A 14,249-nucleotide genomic window follows, 5' to 3' on the forward strand; every position below is an offset into this window, starting at 1 on the left:
TTATCTGTAAAGGAAGGTTTTTGAGAACCTTTCCATATATACTCACTCCTCCTTTCTGCTTTGAAGAAGTTATGCCTCTAAACGTTAGGATTTCCTCCAAGAATCTGGATATATTTGCCCCCACTGGCTAATGCAGAAGGGAGGGAGTATTGTGGTTGCAACTGCTACTGAAGCATCTTTGACTTAAAAAACTTTTGCCTAGCTGCATCCAAAAATGCCCAGTTCCTGGTATGTAAACCTCCTTCTCCTTTTATGGAACCTATTAAGAAGAGTAGAGTAGCATGTGGAAACCTTACTCTCTCATGCAGTCCTGAAATCTTGGTTTGACCTTACCGCTGAGTTTGCTGATTAATAACTTCTGATCATCACAGGATGTACAAATACACTTCGAACCGTTTCAAGACCCGTGCAGAGCAAGAGGTGAAGAAAGCAGAGCACATGGCGAGGATAGGTGAGTCCCTGGGGTGTGCATGTGTCCTGCTGCCGCTGGAGTGGAGAAGACTGAGAGAGGCTGCCTTGCTGGGTATGGCATGAAACTGTTTGCCTCTGGGATCCTTAGAGTTGCTCAGGAAATCGGTTTGTACAGCGGTTACAGATGACCAGACTCATTCCCGTGCAGTGGAAGGAACATACTTTGTTCCCTACGGCCCCTTGGTCTGGGGAATACATGTAGGGAATAACCCTCAGTCACAGCCGCCTGCCCTTGTTCCACCTGAAGCCTGGCTGAGCTGCTGTCCTGTAACCCCGCAGCCCTGCTTTCGCCTTTTGCTTATCATTAGCTTTTATCATTCATCTTCTGCCCCTTCCCTGTTGAGGCAGTTGTTCAAAAAAGAGATTGTTATTCTGTCGCTTGAATGTAAAGCGATTGGTCGGGGTGCACAAGGGAGTCCTGGTCTGTTCCTTGTGGTTTATTCTGCTTCAACCTTTTGTCTGTCTGGTCTTGCCTTCATATTAAGTCCTGTCGTCCTCAGGAGAAACCCAATTTGCCATTAGTGGATATTCAGCATATGGAAATTACATGGGCCTATAAATATAGCATATAACTTCATTAAATTTACACAAATTTAACATTACAAAGGGACCTCCCTAACCCCTGATGGGGAGATGCTGTAGTCAAGCAAGAAAGCTTGAAGGCATAAGACCTGTGCTCTCGAGCAGGTTTCATAAGCCAGTCAGAGGCACGTGCCCTGCTTAAGCAGTTTTTATCCTGTGCCTCAATCTTCATAGAAGAATTTATTTTTTTAATTGAGTCCTGTAGGCAAAGCACACTTGCATTACCTTTCAAGGAGATGCAAACAGCGTGATTTAGAGAGCTCGCTTGCAGTGCCCTGTGAGGCGTTCATGATGTTTAAAGGTGAGCTTTGTTTGAAGAACACTGTCATTTGGTGTCCCAGTGCTGAGAACAGACACCACTGGCACAGAAACCTAAACTCATTCTGATAAACACAAAAGCTAACGCGCTGCCGCTGGGTGGTGGGTGCTGAGCAAAGGGCTTTGAGCTGAAAACACGTGGTCGTCTTCAGACCGTTTTCTGCAAGATTTGATCGCGTGAAGCCTCTAGGACTGAAACATTCTTATAGCATTAACTTTGGTTTTAGTGGTATGGATCTCATTAATTTCCTTCTAGGAAAATAAATATAACCTGTAACAACCAAGTTCTTTTGTTCTGCTCTTGATGGGAAAGATTCTCATAATCTCCAGCACACTTTTTGTCCTGAGGATGCTCACCGCGTTTAGGAGGGATCTTCACCAGGGAATGTTTTGTAGTTTTCCCTTTGAAAACTAGGGATGGATGCATTGTGAGAAAGGTGATGATAATGGAAAAATAGCTACAGAGGAGAAAGTTAAAAAAAGGAAAAAAAAGGCGTATGAGCAGCTATGACTGTTGGTGACGTGGCTTTGACATACCCAAAAAGAGCCCCGGCCCAGAAGTGAAAGACAGACATTTATTTAAGATGAGGAAAGGCTGCTCCTTGTTCCCTGGAAACTGACTTTCTGCTTCATGTGAGAAGCTCTAGCATCCGGATCCCTGAGTGAGCGGATGGACCCGGGAGAAAAGCACCATTCCTGGGTAAGGTCACTGTGAGAGATCAACAGCTGCTTTCTGGGTGTTTCTGAGCTTAGACTGGATACTGCACCTCGGTATTGCCGTTGCCTGGTCTCAAGAAATCCTCTTACAAAGGTTAAAAAGCGAACAAACAGAAAAGGCGAGGAGTTACGTGGGTGCCCAACCCTGAAAGTCCTTAACGGCTGTGTTCTGCACTGGGTCGTCATCCAGAGCATTTTAGTGTGTCCGGTGACTTGCTTGGCCGTACCGCGGGTCCGCTGTGCCTGCTGTTCCCCGGGAGGACCTGCCTGCAGATCCTGCCTGCTCTGTGCCCCTCGTCCTGCTTCGGGCATTTTTGCCCATTCGGGCCTCAGCCCTTGGACTCCTAACGGAGTTATTCCCTGTCAGCCGTGCCTTCTAGGTGGTCACTGCATTAGTTTAGAGGAGGTGTGACCTGTGCCCTTACGGGCCTCCGCTGTGTTCTTTCCTCTAGACACATCTATATTTAGCCCACCAGCTTCTGCTGTGCAAGGTTTGGTTTAAATGGGTTTAAAAAGTGTTTTAGGCAGTCTCCAAACTCCTGTGTTTTCACATCTGGCCAAGCTGCCTCGTGGTGATGCAGTCGGTCGCACAGTGCAGTCAGCTGCTGTGAACCCAGGGTGTGCTCCTGCGGGAGTCAGTGGAGCAAAACTCAGATGTGGCACTGCATCGAAAGGAAAGGTGATTTTTGTTGTAAGGCTCTAGGGTGACTACCCATTTCATTCCCACACTGGCACGCACCAAAAGCATGCATTTTCGCAAGTAGTGCTCACCTTGTCGTGGAGGATGGTGGATACCAGTTGCCAAACCAGTTACGCCACAGTGTCTGGATTCCTTCTGGCTGGCAGCTGAGTGCTGCTTTGTCAAGAGGCGCTGGGCAGCCTCTAGGGGCCAGGTGCTATCCTGTCATCTTCTTGCGTACCTCATCCTCCGTAAATCTGAGGCAGGGTGGTTCCTCTCTTGACGTTTCCTTGTTCTGGGTGTCTCACAGCTGCAGTTTGCCTCCCTGGTGGAAGAGCAGGGAGGGAGGTGGCTCACAGGATGTGCTGCAACCACACTGCTGCCCTCCTCTTGCAGGGCCCCAGGCCTGCTGCTCGCCGTGGTGTGACACCATTTCCCAGTGCATACTGGTTGTGTTTGGAAATTGTGGGATCACAGGATGGTTTGGGCTGGAAGGGACCTTAACGCACATCTCGTTCCAACCCCTGCCACGGGCAGGGACACCTCTCTCCCACCAGAGCAGGTCACTCAAGCTCTGTCCAACCTGGCCTTGAACACTTCCAGGAAGGGGCTGCCACAGCTTCTCTGGGCAACCTGTGCCAGGGTCTCACCACCCTCACGGTGAAGAATTTCTTCCTAATACCTCCTTGTAACTCCTTTTCAAGCCTGAACTCAGTCTTTATTTTACAAGAGCCTTTCTCTGCCTTCACACATTGAGGCAAAGCAGGTGGGGCCACTTGGATCCTTAATCTTTCCAGTTCCACTCTTGACTTCCTCATGGATCCTTCCTTTAAACAGGCTTTTGCAGAGCTTAGTCCTGCTATTATGCTGTGTTTACTGCGATTTCTGAGCAAGTTTAACATGCTGTGTTAGTGGTGCCTTCTCATATGTAAGACTTTATTTTGTACTCTTTTGTGTCACCCTTGTAGCCTTGTACATGTCAGTCCAGCGAAGGCTCTCTGGAAATCCGTCTCCTCAGGGCAGCGCTTTATGACATGCTCTCTGTACCAGATGGTTGACATCATCATTTTTCCTCTGTTTCAGCGGAGGAGAAGGCTCGTGAGGCAGAGAGTAAAGCCCGTGCCCTTGAGCTGCGCCTAGGAGGAGATCTCACACGGGAGTCCAGGGTGAGCCTTGTGCAGCACCTCATGTTTTAGGCGCCGAGGGGCAGTTCGGAGCGCTGGCAGTGGAGCGGGGCTGGCTGGGCAGCACCTGGTGGGAGCACCTGGTGTGCAGGTTCAGCACATGATGTCTTCAGTGAGCAGGGAGATGCCAGCAGCGTTCGGGCAGCTCTGTGGTCGCATCACCACTAGACGTGCTTCCACATCTCTGTGTGGTTTCCAGCCCAAGTGGGAAGTGAGCTGACATTCCCCTGCCCACAACTTCCAGTATATCCAGAGTGGGAAAGCTGCTCCCAGCCCCCAGGTGCTTTGTTTGATGTCAGCCTCCGCAGAAGAGGCCATGGGAACGTGAGGTATTTGAACTGAAGTAAAATCAGGTGTTCTTCTGCTGTTTCCCATCCCTGCCCGTGCAACTGGCTCTGAAGCATTTGGGCAGGGGCTTTTGGAGAGGGACTGTGTGCTTCCCCGCTCTTGATGGGGACAAGGCTGGGACCCAGCCCGCCGTGGGATGGGAGGAGGGCTCGCAGGGCTGCCAGTGGGGTCAGCAAGTGACACCAGCTTAAAATTGCTGCACGTCCTGTTTGCATCGAACGCAAACAGTGGTATCCAAGTACCCTGTGCCTCCCTTACCTTCTGGTTTTGGTTACCTTAGACATTTAATTATGTTTAGACATTTAATTATGTTTAGACATTTTCTTCCAAGCAACTGTATAGCTGCTTAGTCCACCCAGCGGCAAGTGCTGCCTTAAATGTAAAGGCATAGAGTGTCACCCTCCACCATTTGTGAACGCTTTGCATTTCTTTACACTTCTGAGAGCTTCTTGAAGGGGGAAAACATCATAGAAGTGAGTTGATTTCGTGAGTTTTAAGGGAGCAGTTTGACTGTGTGATGCCTGTCCGCAGGTGACGTTACGGCAGGTCCAGAACTCTGCGATAACCATGCGCCGGGAGGCCGACGTCAAGAAGAGGATCAAGGATGCAAAGCAGCGGTGAGTGCAAGTGCTTCAGAGCTCTCATTTTCCCAGGCTCTTCACTCCACGGGTCTCCTGCTTTGCTGGTGTGGTGGCAGGAGCTCTAAGCTTAAGTTCAGCTCTAAGCTTAAGTAGCTGTGGGCATCCCGTAAGCCCTGGCTGTTAAACGAGGGCACCGGGTTTGCTGCTCTGGTTGCTTCTGCTGCTCCCCTCTTAGTTGCTGACAGACATCGTTGGATTTGGCTTTCTTTCTGTACGTGTTTATGTGCTTTTCCCATGAACTGTTTTTGCTCTTGTTTTTTCATCTGTGGGTAAGATTCAGGAAGGCAAACGTTTCAGCAAGTTACAGTGAAGTGGCTTTTAGAGTTGTGGAAATGGTTTTAGAAAACTTTTGGAGCTCTGCTACAGTCAGTGCTGTGAAACGCCAAGACATTTTTCTAACTTAGCTTTGGCTGCAAATAAATAACTTTGTTGTCAATGTACTCCCAAGACCGTTTCACTTTTTGTATATCTTTTTTTTTTTTCAGATTTGTCGTATGCATTTCACAAATGAAGTCGTAACTAGAAGCAAATACACTTAAAATAAATGCAGAATCTAAGAAAGTCGGGGATTTGTATACACCCAGTCTCCGTTCCCACCTAGTTGATTTGCCTGCTAATTTACGTGGCTGCTTAGGTCAGAAGTATCCCAGACTCATTGCCAGAGATAGAGCTAATGCATCTTAAGATGCTAAAAGTAAATAAATGAATAAATAGAGCTTTAATTTAGAAGTGCTAGGGCTGTGATCTGAAGAATGCAGAAACTCTTGGGAGAAGCTATTTTCTTCATTGCCATGTACTTTTCCACGTAGAGATTGTCTTTTAGTTCATGGTGTTGATGACATAAGCGCACAAAGTAAAACTTCGTGGATGGTTTTCTGGCCTTCCTGCCAACAGCCAAAATACTTCTTACTTTCAAAAAGCTGAACAACAATGAAAGAACTTGCACAATTCAAGTTTGTTTGAGAATTTCTCTTTGCCCTTCAGAGACTAGCTGGAAACGAGAGATTCCAGGTTTTCTTCAGCAGTTCTTTCTGTCTGAATCTAAGAAGGTTTGTAGGCCACAAAATGCGAACCAGCTGTCACGCCGAACACGGTGTGTGTGGAACGGAATGCTTCTGCGTGGCAGCTTTGGGTCACCCCTTCTGTCCGGTTTTCCTCGGAGGTGGGATCTTTTTACTTCCTTTCAACCCTTTTACCTTCCGACACCCCAGCGTGTCACACGAGCTCCAGCAGTGACCTCGGTCACTCCAGGGGCCAGGAGCAGCCCGAGCCCTTCTGCCTCCCAGCCCTGGCAGTGCTGCAGACACCAGCGTTACCCCCAGCAGCAGGCTCTGTCGCCCGGACACGCTGCGCCCTTCCCGAAGTGCCGCCTCTGGGCAGAGACTGAGCTGGGGAGTGAAAATCACCGCACGGAACCGGTTCGGCTTCGCTCACACCTGGTTTGGAGGAGTTCCCCGGTTGTAGATGTGTCAGGAGGTTACCTCTGGTCAGGTTCCAAGTATGTGAAGATGAGGAAGATAGATGTGTGTGGCAGCTGACTGCCAGCAGAGGAAGGAGCCTTTTGTCTGGAGTTCTGCGCCGACTCAGAGTGTGCCGGGTGCTCCGCCAGCTCTGGGCAGGGATGTGACTTCCCTGGGCCTGCATTTGTCACCAGTGGGCAGGGATGGTTCAGAGGGTCAGGTTTTTCCATAATCCTGTACTTTTTCCAGAAAATGGAAGAAATACCTGAAAAATGTGTATAGTAAGAAGCCACCTGTAAGAAGTGATTCCTCTCAGAAAGCCCTTGAGTTACAGGGTGTCGTTGGACAGTTTTCTACTGTTTCTCTGGTGCTGGGTGCATCAGTGAAAGAAATGTGTTCTGGTTTCCAGAATCTGTGTAAGGATGGGACAGATACGAAAGTCTGAGTAATAAAACCCCGGGCTTCTGACCCATCACTTTAATTTTCCATGATTTGGATGGTAGTTTGACTTCCTGTCCTCTTTGATAAAAATGAGATGTCGTTTCTATTTTGTGAGTGAGTGCACGTTGTTTTTTGAAATGTAAGGCTCTACATCCTTTTTCAGCAGCTAGAAAAAGAAAAATTAATCCCTGAGATTAATTAACATTAATTAATTAACATTAATTAACATGAGCCGGCAGGGCACTCATGCAGCCCAGAAGGCCAACCCTGTCCTAGGATGGATCGAGAGAAGCGTGGTCAGCAGGGCAAGAGAGGGGATTCTCCCCCTTTACTCTGCTCTTGTGAGACCCCACCTCGAATCCTGCGTCCAGTTCTGGTGCCCCCACCATAAGAGGGACGTGGATCTGTTGGAGCGTGTTCAGAGGAGGCCACAAGGATGATCCAGGGGCTGGAGCAGCTCTGCTACGAGGACAGGCTGCGGGAGCTGGGATTGTTCAGTCTGGAGAAGAGAAGACTTCGGGGGGACCTAAGAGCTGCCTTCCAATACCTGAAGGGAACCTACAGGAAGGCTGGGGAGGGACTTTTTACAAGAGTGTCCAGCGACAGGACAAGGGGAAATGGGTTTAAGTTGAAGGAGAATAGATTTAGATTGGACCTTAGGAAGAAATTCTTCAGTACGAGAGCGGCAAGACTTTGGAATAAATTGCCCAGAGACGTTGTGGCTGCCCCCTCCCTGGAGGTGTTCAAGGCCAGGTTGGACAGAGCCTTGAGTAGCCTGAGCTAGTTGAGAGGCGTCCCTGCCCATGACAGGGAGGTTGGACTAGATGATCTCTGAGGTCCCTTCCAGCCTAGGCCAGTCTGTGATTCTGTGACTCTGTGAGTCGGCTGTTTTGCCGCACCTACTCACGCTCTCAGATCGCAGTTGTGCACCTGGATGAGCCCAGACCAAAAGGGTGATGTTGTAGCCCAGCTAGAGGGGTGGGTAGGACAGACTCTGCCTTGTGAGAGTTACGAGGTTGGACCTCACCTTGATCCCTTCAGCCTGAAACTGAGGGTCCTCATTATGAAAAATCCCCAGCATGGATTTCGTGGCAGCTGTGGAATCTACTTCATTTAGTCTGTTGAAGAGCAGTAGTTCTGTTTGCAAGACACGGGTATTTTGTTTGATTTATGGTGCAAAGAGGTCTAAATCTCTTGAGGCTTTCTGCATCAGAGGAGATCCAATTCCTGATAATCAAAAATTCAGATTTAGAAATCTGTGTGTGCTCACAACCATACTTAAGGCCGGTTTTTGTTGAAGTTATCTGCTGCATGGATGAGGTAGAAATCATGCAAATCAGAATTCTGTTGTTTCCAGGAAAAAAAAGCTCTGCTTGGGCTGTGTGTTCTGTCTTCCATTTTCAAACTTAGAGTAATAACACTGTGAAACTCATAATTAGGACAACTTTCCCAGAATTGGAATATCAAGACGGTAGTTTTATATCAAAAGTCTTTATATCTGTGCTTTATCCAGCATAGAGATCTACACCTGGAAAATACAAATTGAAATAGCATCGGAGAGAAGCAGCCTGAACCTAACAGCACTTTCATAAAGCTAATTAACTGTAATTTTGTGCAGAATGTGCAGATTTGAAATATAACCCAGAATCCATTCCTAAAGAGAAAATATACCCAACTGAATAATTAAATTATCTGGACAGATTCCATCCAGCCTAAATTGGTGTCTGTCCTGCAAAATTTTTGTGTTTTGCTTCTATTTAGTTGTAACGCACATTCAACAAACACTTTGGGTTTTTGAGGCTATGAGGGTGAGCGTTAGTAAACCCATAATGCTCAAAGGTGGGGATTTCCTCACCCTCTCTCTAATGAGAGCAGGTAATTAATTCTATTTTCAATGTCTCTGAGGCTCTGTTTGATTCTCTTCCAGGGCGCTGAAGGAACCCAAGGAACTGAATTTTATCTTTGGTGTGAATATTGAGCAACGCGAATTGGATGGCATGTTCATTTATAACTGCAGCCGATTGATAAAGATGTATGAGAAGGTGGGCCCGCAGCTCGAGGGTGGCATGTGAGTTCCTGGATTCCGACAAATAAATTATATTTCATATTGCCCAAATTTTCCCTGGTTTCTTGACAGAGAGTTCTCTGCGCCGACTTTGGTCAGCAGCAGCGTGAGGCTTTTGTGCGCAGTGCCGGCGCTGGGGGTTGATGAATACCGGTAGCAGTGTTGCCTCGTTCTAGGGACAGGGAAAACAGGTCTTGAAAGCAAATACAAATACTGGAACCCACCTTACTTTTCGCATGACAGCTCGAGTCTGATTTAGCCAGCCGATAAATAAAAACAAGGGCTGCTGCGGGAACGGGTGGGGGACTGAGCGTGTGTGTGTTTGTAACCTGCTCGTTTCAATATTGCTTCACTGACCAACAGCCTGGTGGCTGAACGCTGTCTGTGACTCTGTCCCTCTTCCAGGGCATGTGGCGGAGTGGTGGGCGTGGTGGATGTGCCCTATTTGGTTCTGGAGCCAACCCACAACAAACAAGACTTTGCCGATGCCAAAGAGTATCGACACTTGCTGAAGGCCATGGGAGAGCACTTGGCTCAGTACTGGAAGGACGTGGCTATAGGTAACGAAGCTTTGCAATTACCAGGGGCTGGAAGGGGAGACTTTGGTGGCTGGAAGGCAGCTGAGGGGGAGGGCAGGCAGGAGTGCATGTGGTGATTTTTGTGGCCCCATACTGAGTGGAGGCTTGTCTGTTTTCCAGCTCAGAGAGGAATCATCAAGTTCTGGGATGAATTTGGTTATCTGTCAGCAAACTGGAATCAGCCTCCGTCTAGTGAACTGCGCTACAAACGCCGGAGAGCCATGGAGATCCCGACCACGATTCAGTGCGGTGCGTCCAGCCCGCGGGGATTAGGAGGCTGGTCCTCCCTGGGAAGTGGGGAGGGACTCCTGGCTGCAGGCAGGGAGCACCTCAGTGGGCGGGAGGTTTGGGATGAGCTTTGCTGTCCTTATCCTCTTCTAAGGCTTGTCTCCTTCTGCGGATTGCCTTTGTCTGCACCGAGACACCTTGGTGTGCAAGGTTCCTTTCCTGCACGGTTTAGTAACGGTGGTGTTCTTCAGGTGCTCTTGCAGAACGGAGCAGGTGTGGCCAGTGGCAGCGTTGCGGATGGGCTTAGAAATGTGATGTGAACTGGAACTGGCCAAAGCCACTCATCCCAACGCTAGAATAAGGTCTGAAACTTCCCTGTAAGCAATGGCAAGTGGCCGAGTGATTTGTGCTCTGATGCACTGCGCTCCTAATCGGCGCTGGGTGTGAGCACAGAGGGGAACCATTTACAGTCAGCTTTCAGATTTAATGCAAATTCTCTTCTGTGCATCTCCAAACAGCTCTGGCTCAGCCATTGCTGGGGCAAGGGAGATCTCAGCGCAGCCACTTAGTAGAGGGACACCAAACTCCCTCGACCTCATTTTCCCCGCAGGACTTGCGGATGAGGATGTAGCAAGGAACGTGAGGCCAGTCTTAGGGAATTATCTCGTTAGGCTCTCTTGCCTTGACTGTTTTCTCAGTCCTTTGCAAGTTCCTCCCAAGAAGGAGGGGCTTTCCTGTCATTCTTCTTGTCCTCTGCTGTTGACAGCCTTCCAGAGCCTGATGTTTGCATTTTCTTGGCAAAATTAGATTATTTTTTTTTAAGCTGTTGATTTCCTGGTAGGCCAGCAATGCTCAAGAGAGCCGGATCTGTCTTCCTGGTTGATCTAAAAATTATTAGATTATTATATATATTTTTTATTTTAGTGAATAGATCTCTGACTTTTTTGTGTTGATATCAATAGGAGACAGCCTGACTTCTGAGATGAGCAGTGATTTCAGGACAGCCTGTTCACTTTGGTTTGTACGTGCTGTCACATAGAGCAGCAGGGAGCGCGAGGGCCTGTAGTATCAGTTGATGCCAGGCTTCATCGGATTTTTGTTATGGCTACCTTGTACGAGATTTGAGGTCTTCCTCCAAGCGTTTTGTGAGCATGAAGCAAGAATTGACTCGGTACATCCTGTGGCTGTCTCACTTTCTTTTGTTTTGGTCTCCCCCAGCCACTGGTCTTATTGTGGTTGGATTTACTTTGGAAATTGATTTGGTCCTTGGGTGTTAAATGGGCTTAAGAAGTGCTATGGAAACGAAGGATTTTGTGACTCGGGCTGTGTGTTCCTGACTTGCAAAATGTTTGTCTGACAGATATGTGTCTGAAGTGGCGAACTCTCCCATTCCAGCTGAGTTCGGTGGAGAAGAATTACCCTGATAGCTGGGTCTGCTCTATGAACCCTGACCCTGAACAAGACAGGTAAGAATCAGTTAATATTAAGGCTTTCCTGCAGCGTGCCTTGTCTGCATGGGATTTTTAGTTTCCTGACCATCCATTCTTTGAGAGGGACAGGCAGTAGTTTGATACCTTTAAGCTGTGCTCTCAGTCTGTGAAAAAGTGGCGATGATGTGTGTACGTGTGCTGATGCGCTGGTGGGCGTTTGTGGAATAAACAAATGGCAGAGTGCAGAGTGCACCCTCAGCCAGTCTGTCGATGATGCCGAGCTGGGGGTGGCTGATATGCTGGAAGGTTGCGCATCCATCCAGAGGGACCTGGGACAGGCTGGAGAAATGGGCAGACGGGAACCTCGTGAAGTTCAACCAGGGGCCGTGCAGCGCCTGGCACCTGGGGAGGAGCAACCCCAGGCACCAGCGCAGGCTGTTGCTGTTCAGCCTGGAGCGGGGAAGGCTCAAGAGGATCTCATTAATGTACGTAAATACCTGAAGGCAGTCTGCAGAGAGGCCTGAGCCTGGCTTTCCTCGGTGATGCCCAGTGGCAGGACCAGAGGCCGTGGGCACAAGCGGGAACAGAGGAGGTTCCATGTGAACGTCAGGAAACGCTTTCCCTGTGAGGGTGGCCGAGCACTGGAACGAGTTGCCCAGGGAGGTTGTGCAGTCTCTGTCCTTGGAGATATTCTGGGGCACGGTCCTGGGCAACCAGTTCCGAGCGGCCCTGTGGGAGCAGGGAGTTGGAGAGATTCCTCCGACCCATTGGACGTGCAAACTGCAGCGACGCCTTCGAGTTGCACTGAGCCCGAGAATGACTTTTGCGTACTTGAGGGAGCAATGCATCACTTCCCAGCGGTGTGTTTCACCGTTAGAAAATTTAGGTAGAATCTAGGAATTTATTTGAATAAGGAAAATGATTGCTCTAGGCTGCCTCTTACCTGTGGAGAGGAGACAGGGCTTGGGGCTGACTCGTCTCTGTTGTCTGAGGAGCGAGGCTGCTCAGCTGTAATTCTGGTGCCTTGGCTCCGTGCTTTACAGACAAAGGGAATGAATCAAGGTGGTAACTTTTAGTTGGATTAAGAGGCTGCAAAGAATGTTGATGTTGATATATGGAAAGAATTGATTTTCTGGCTTCTTCCTTTTGGCACCTCTCAGTGGGAGAACACCGCTGTTAACTTCCCTGATGCTCCATGTATTTGTGCCCCGGTGTGGAGCTACAGAGTGTGGCTGTGCTGAGGAAGTCCTCTGACTAAACTGCCAGGGGCCAGGCCAAATCTGCGAGCCTGAGGAGAGGCTGGCGCCGCTCCAGCCTTCCGGGGGGAGGGGTAGCCGGAGGAGAGGCTGCCGCAGCTCCAGCCTGCAGGTGGAAGCGTTAGCGAGACTAATCATGTGTTAGTGGTAGACACGCACACAAGCATCGATCGATCACAGATGCACGCACGTCTGACCGTGCAGATCAGCCCAGGTGCACACACGCAGCACTTGCTGAAACTGCACGAGCAGCTTGATCTTTTTGCCGCTTGGCTGGTCAGGATGAAGGACCACTAATGGAAATACATCCGTATCTGGCTTCTGGATCCTGTCCCTTTGGTTGCTTGCACTGGCATGGATGAGCCATGAAGCCTGCAGCCCAGGGGGTGAGGGGTGCAGACCCTCCTCCCGTGGACGCAGATAATGCATAAACACTGCAGACCTCCCCGTGTCTCAGTTTGGGCGTGCTCTCCACCCCATAGTGGATCTGGATCCCTGCTCTCCCCTAGAGGCACCCACAACTCTGCCTACACCCCCATCCTTCCTCGCTGGAAGGGTTGTCAGGCACCAGGACAGGCTGCCCAGGCAGGTGGCCGAGTCACCATCCCTGCCGGGTTTAAAAGCCTGGTGGATGTGCTTAGAGACGTGGTTTAGCAGCTGACTTGATAGGGCTGGGTCGATGGTTGGGATGGGCAATCTTAAAGGTCATTTTTCCAACCAAAACTATTCTCTGATTCTATACGTGTCTCCAGGACTCCCTGGTCCCTCCAGCAGTGAGCTCCTGCAGGCTCTCCCTTAGGCACACCTTCCGCTTGCTCCCAGGCCACCTCTTCACTGGCTCGTCTGGCCCCGTGTTCGCTGTGAATCGTGTTCATGTGCACGCCTGCCGTCACTGCAGCTGGTGGCACCCAGGCACACAGGCCCCTGTGACGTCCAGCAGTCCCGCTCGGCTGCCAGCACTCAGACACCCACACGCACGTGCACAGGATAGAGCTCCTCACCCCGGAAAATAGTCACAAGTGGGGTTTAGTACAAAGACACGTTTGCTGACCAGCCAACTCTTTATGTACGACTGGTCCTTTTTAGCCTTTTATTTATCTTTTTTTCCCATGTTTCTTCCTCCCCAGATCATCTCAGTCCCTTCCTTTACGCGCATCAGGTTCCTCCCATCAGTCCAAAAGATTCGTCAGAGAGCCACTCGTGTTGGCTGGATGCTGGGGCTAAGGCTGCCCTGGGACAACCCTAGCAAGAGCCTAAACGGGGCCTGAACTCTGTATCTGTTCTGTTAAGTAGCTGATTTGCATTCCCTGAGCTGCCTTTGGGCCTCTCTGGGCTTGTGGAAATGGGCCTTGAATGGACTGGTGACCCTTGGGATGGCCTAGGAGTAGCCAGGGTTACTCAGGTGAGAATCACAGAACAGTTTTGGCTGGAAGAGACCTTCAAGATCGTAGAGCCCAACCTTTGTCCGCGCCCTGTCAACACCACTGACCCATGTCCCTCAGCACAACACCCACCCGTCTCTTAAACACCTCCAAGGACAGTGACTTCACCCCTCCCTGGGCAGCCCGTTCCAATGGGTGACAACCCTTTCAGTAAAGAAATTCTTCCCCATATCCAACCTGAACCTGCCCTGGCCCAGCTTCAGGCCATTTCCCCTTGTCCTGTCACTCGTCACTGGGGAGAAGAGACCAGCCCCCGCCTTGCTACACCCTCCTTTCAAGTAGTTGTAGAGATGGATGAGGTCTCCCCTCAGTCTCCCCCAGGCTGAACGGCCCCAGCTCCCTCAGCCGTTCCTCGTACAACACATGCTCCAAATCCTTTAATCGCTTGGCAGCCCAACTCTGTACCCTC

General features: G+C 49.7%; 1 protein-coding gene across 1 annotated transcript; it reads left to right on the forward strand.

Annotated features, from left to right (window-relative positions):
- Nucleotides 1-371: 371 nt before the first annotated feature.
- On the forward strand, nucleotides 372-11,239 carry LOC104274063 (MORC family CW-type zinc finger protein 2-like; the record flags this gene model as incomplete). Its single annotated transcript, XM_009869583.1, is given in 7 exon segments — nucleotides 372-451; nucleotides 3,851-3,933; nucleotides 4,831-4,916; nucleotides 8,769-8,909; nucleotides 9,312-9,466; nucleotides 9,605-9,733; nucleotides 11,073-11,239. Coding segments are annotated over 7 exon segments (841 nt in total), but the record flags the coding sequence as incomplete, so codon positions are not given.
- Nucleotides 11,240-14,249: the final 3,010 nt, after the last annotated feature.

Source organism: Apaloderma vittatum, unplaced genomic scaffold (genome assembly GCF_000703405.1).
Source record: "Apaloderma vittatum isolate BGI_N311 unplaced genomic scaffold, ASM70340v1 scaffold13155, whole genome shotgun sequence".
In the NCBI taxonomy this organism is placed as follows: domain Eukaryota; kingdom Metazoa; phylum Chordata; class Aves; order Trogoniformes; family Trogonidae; genus Apaloderma; species Apaloderma vittatum.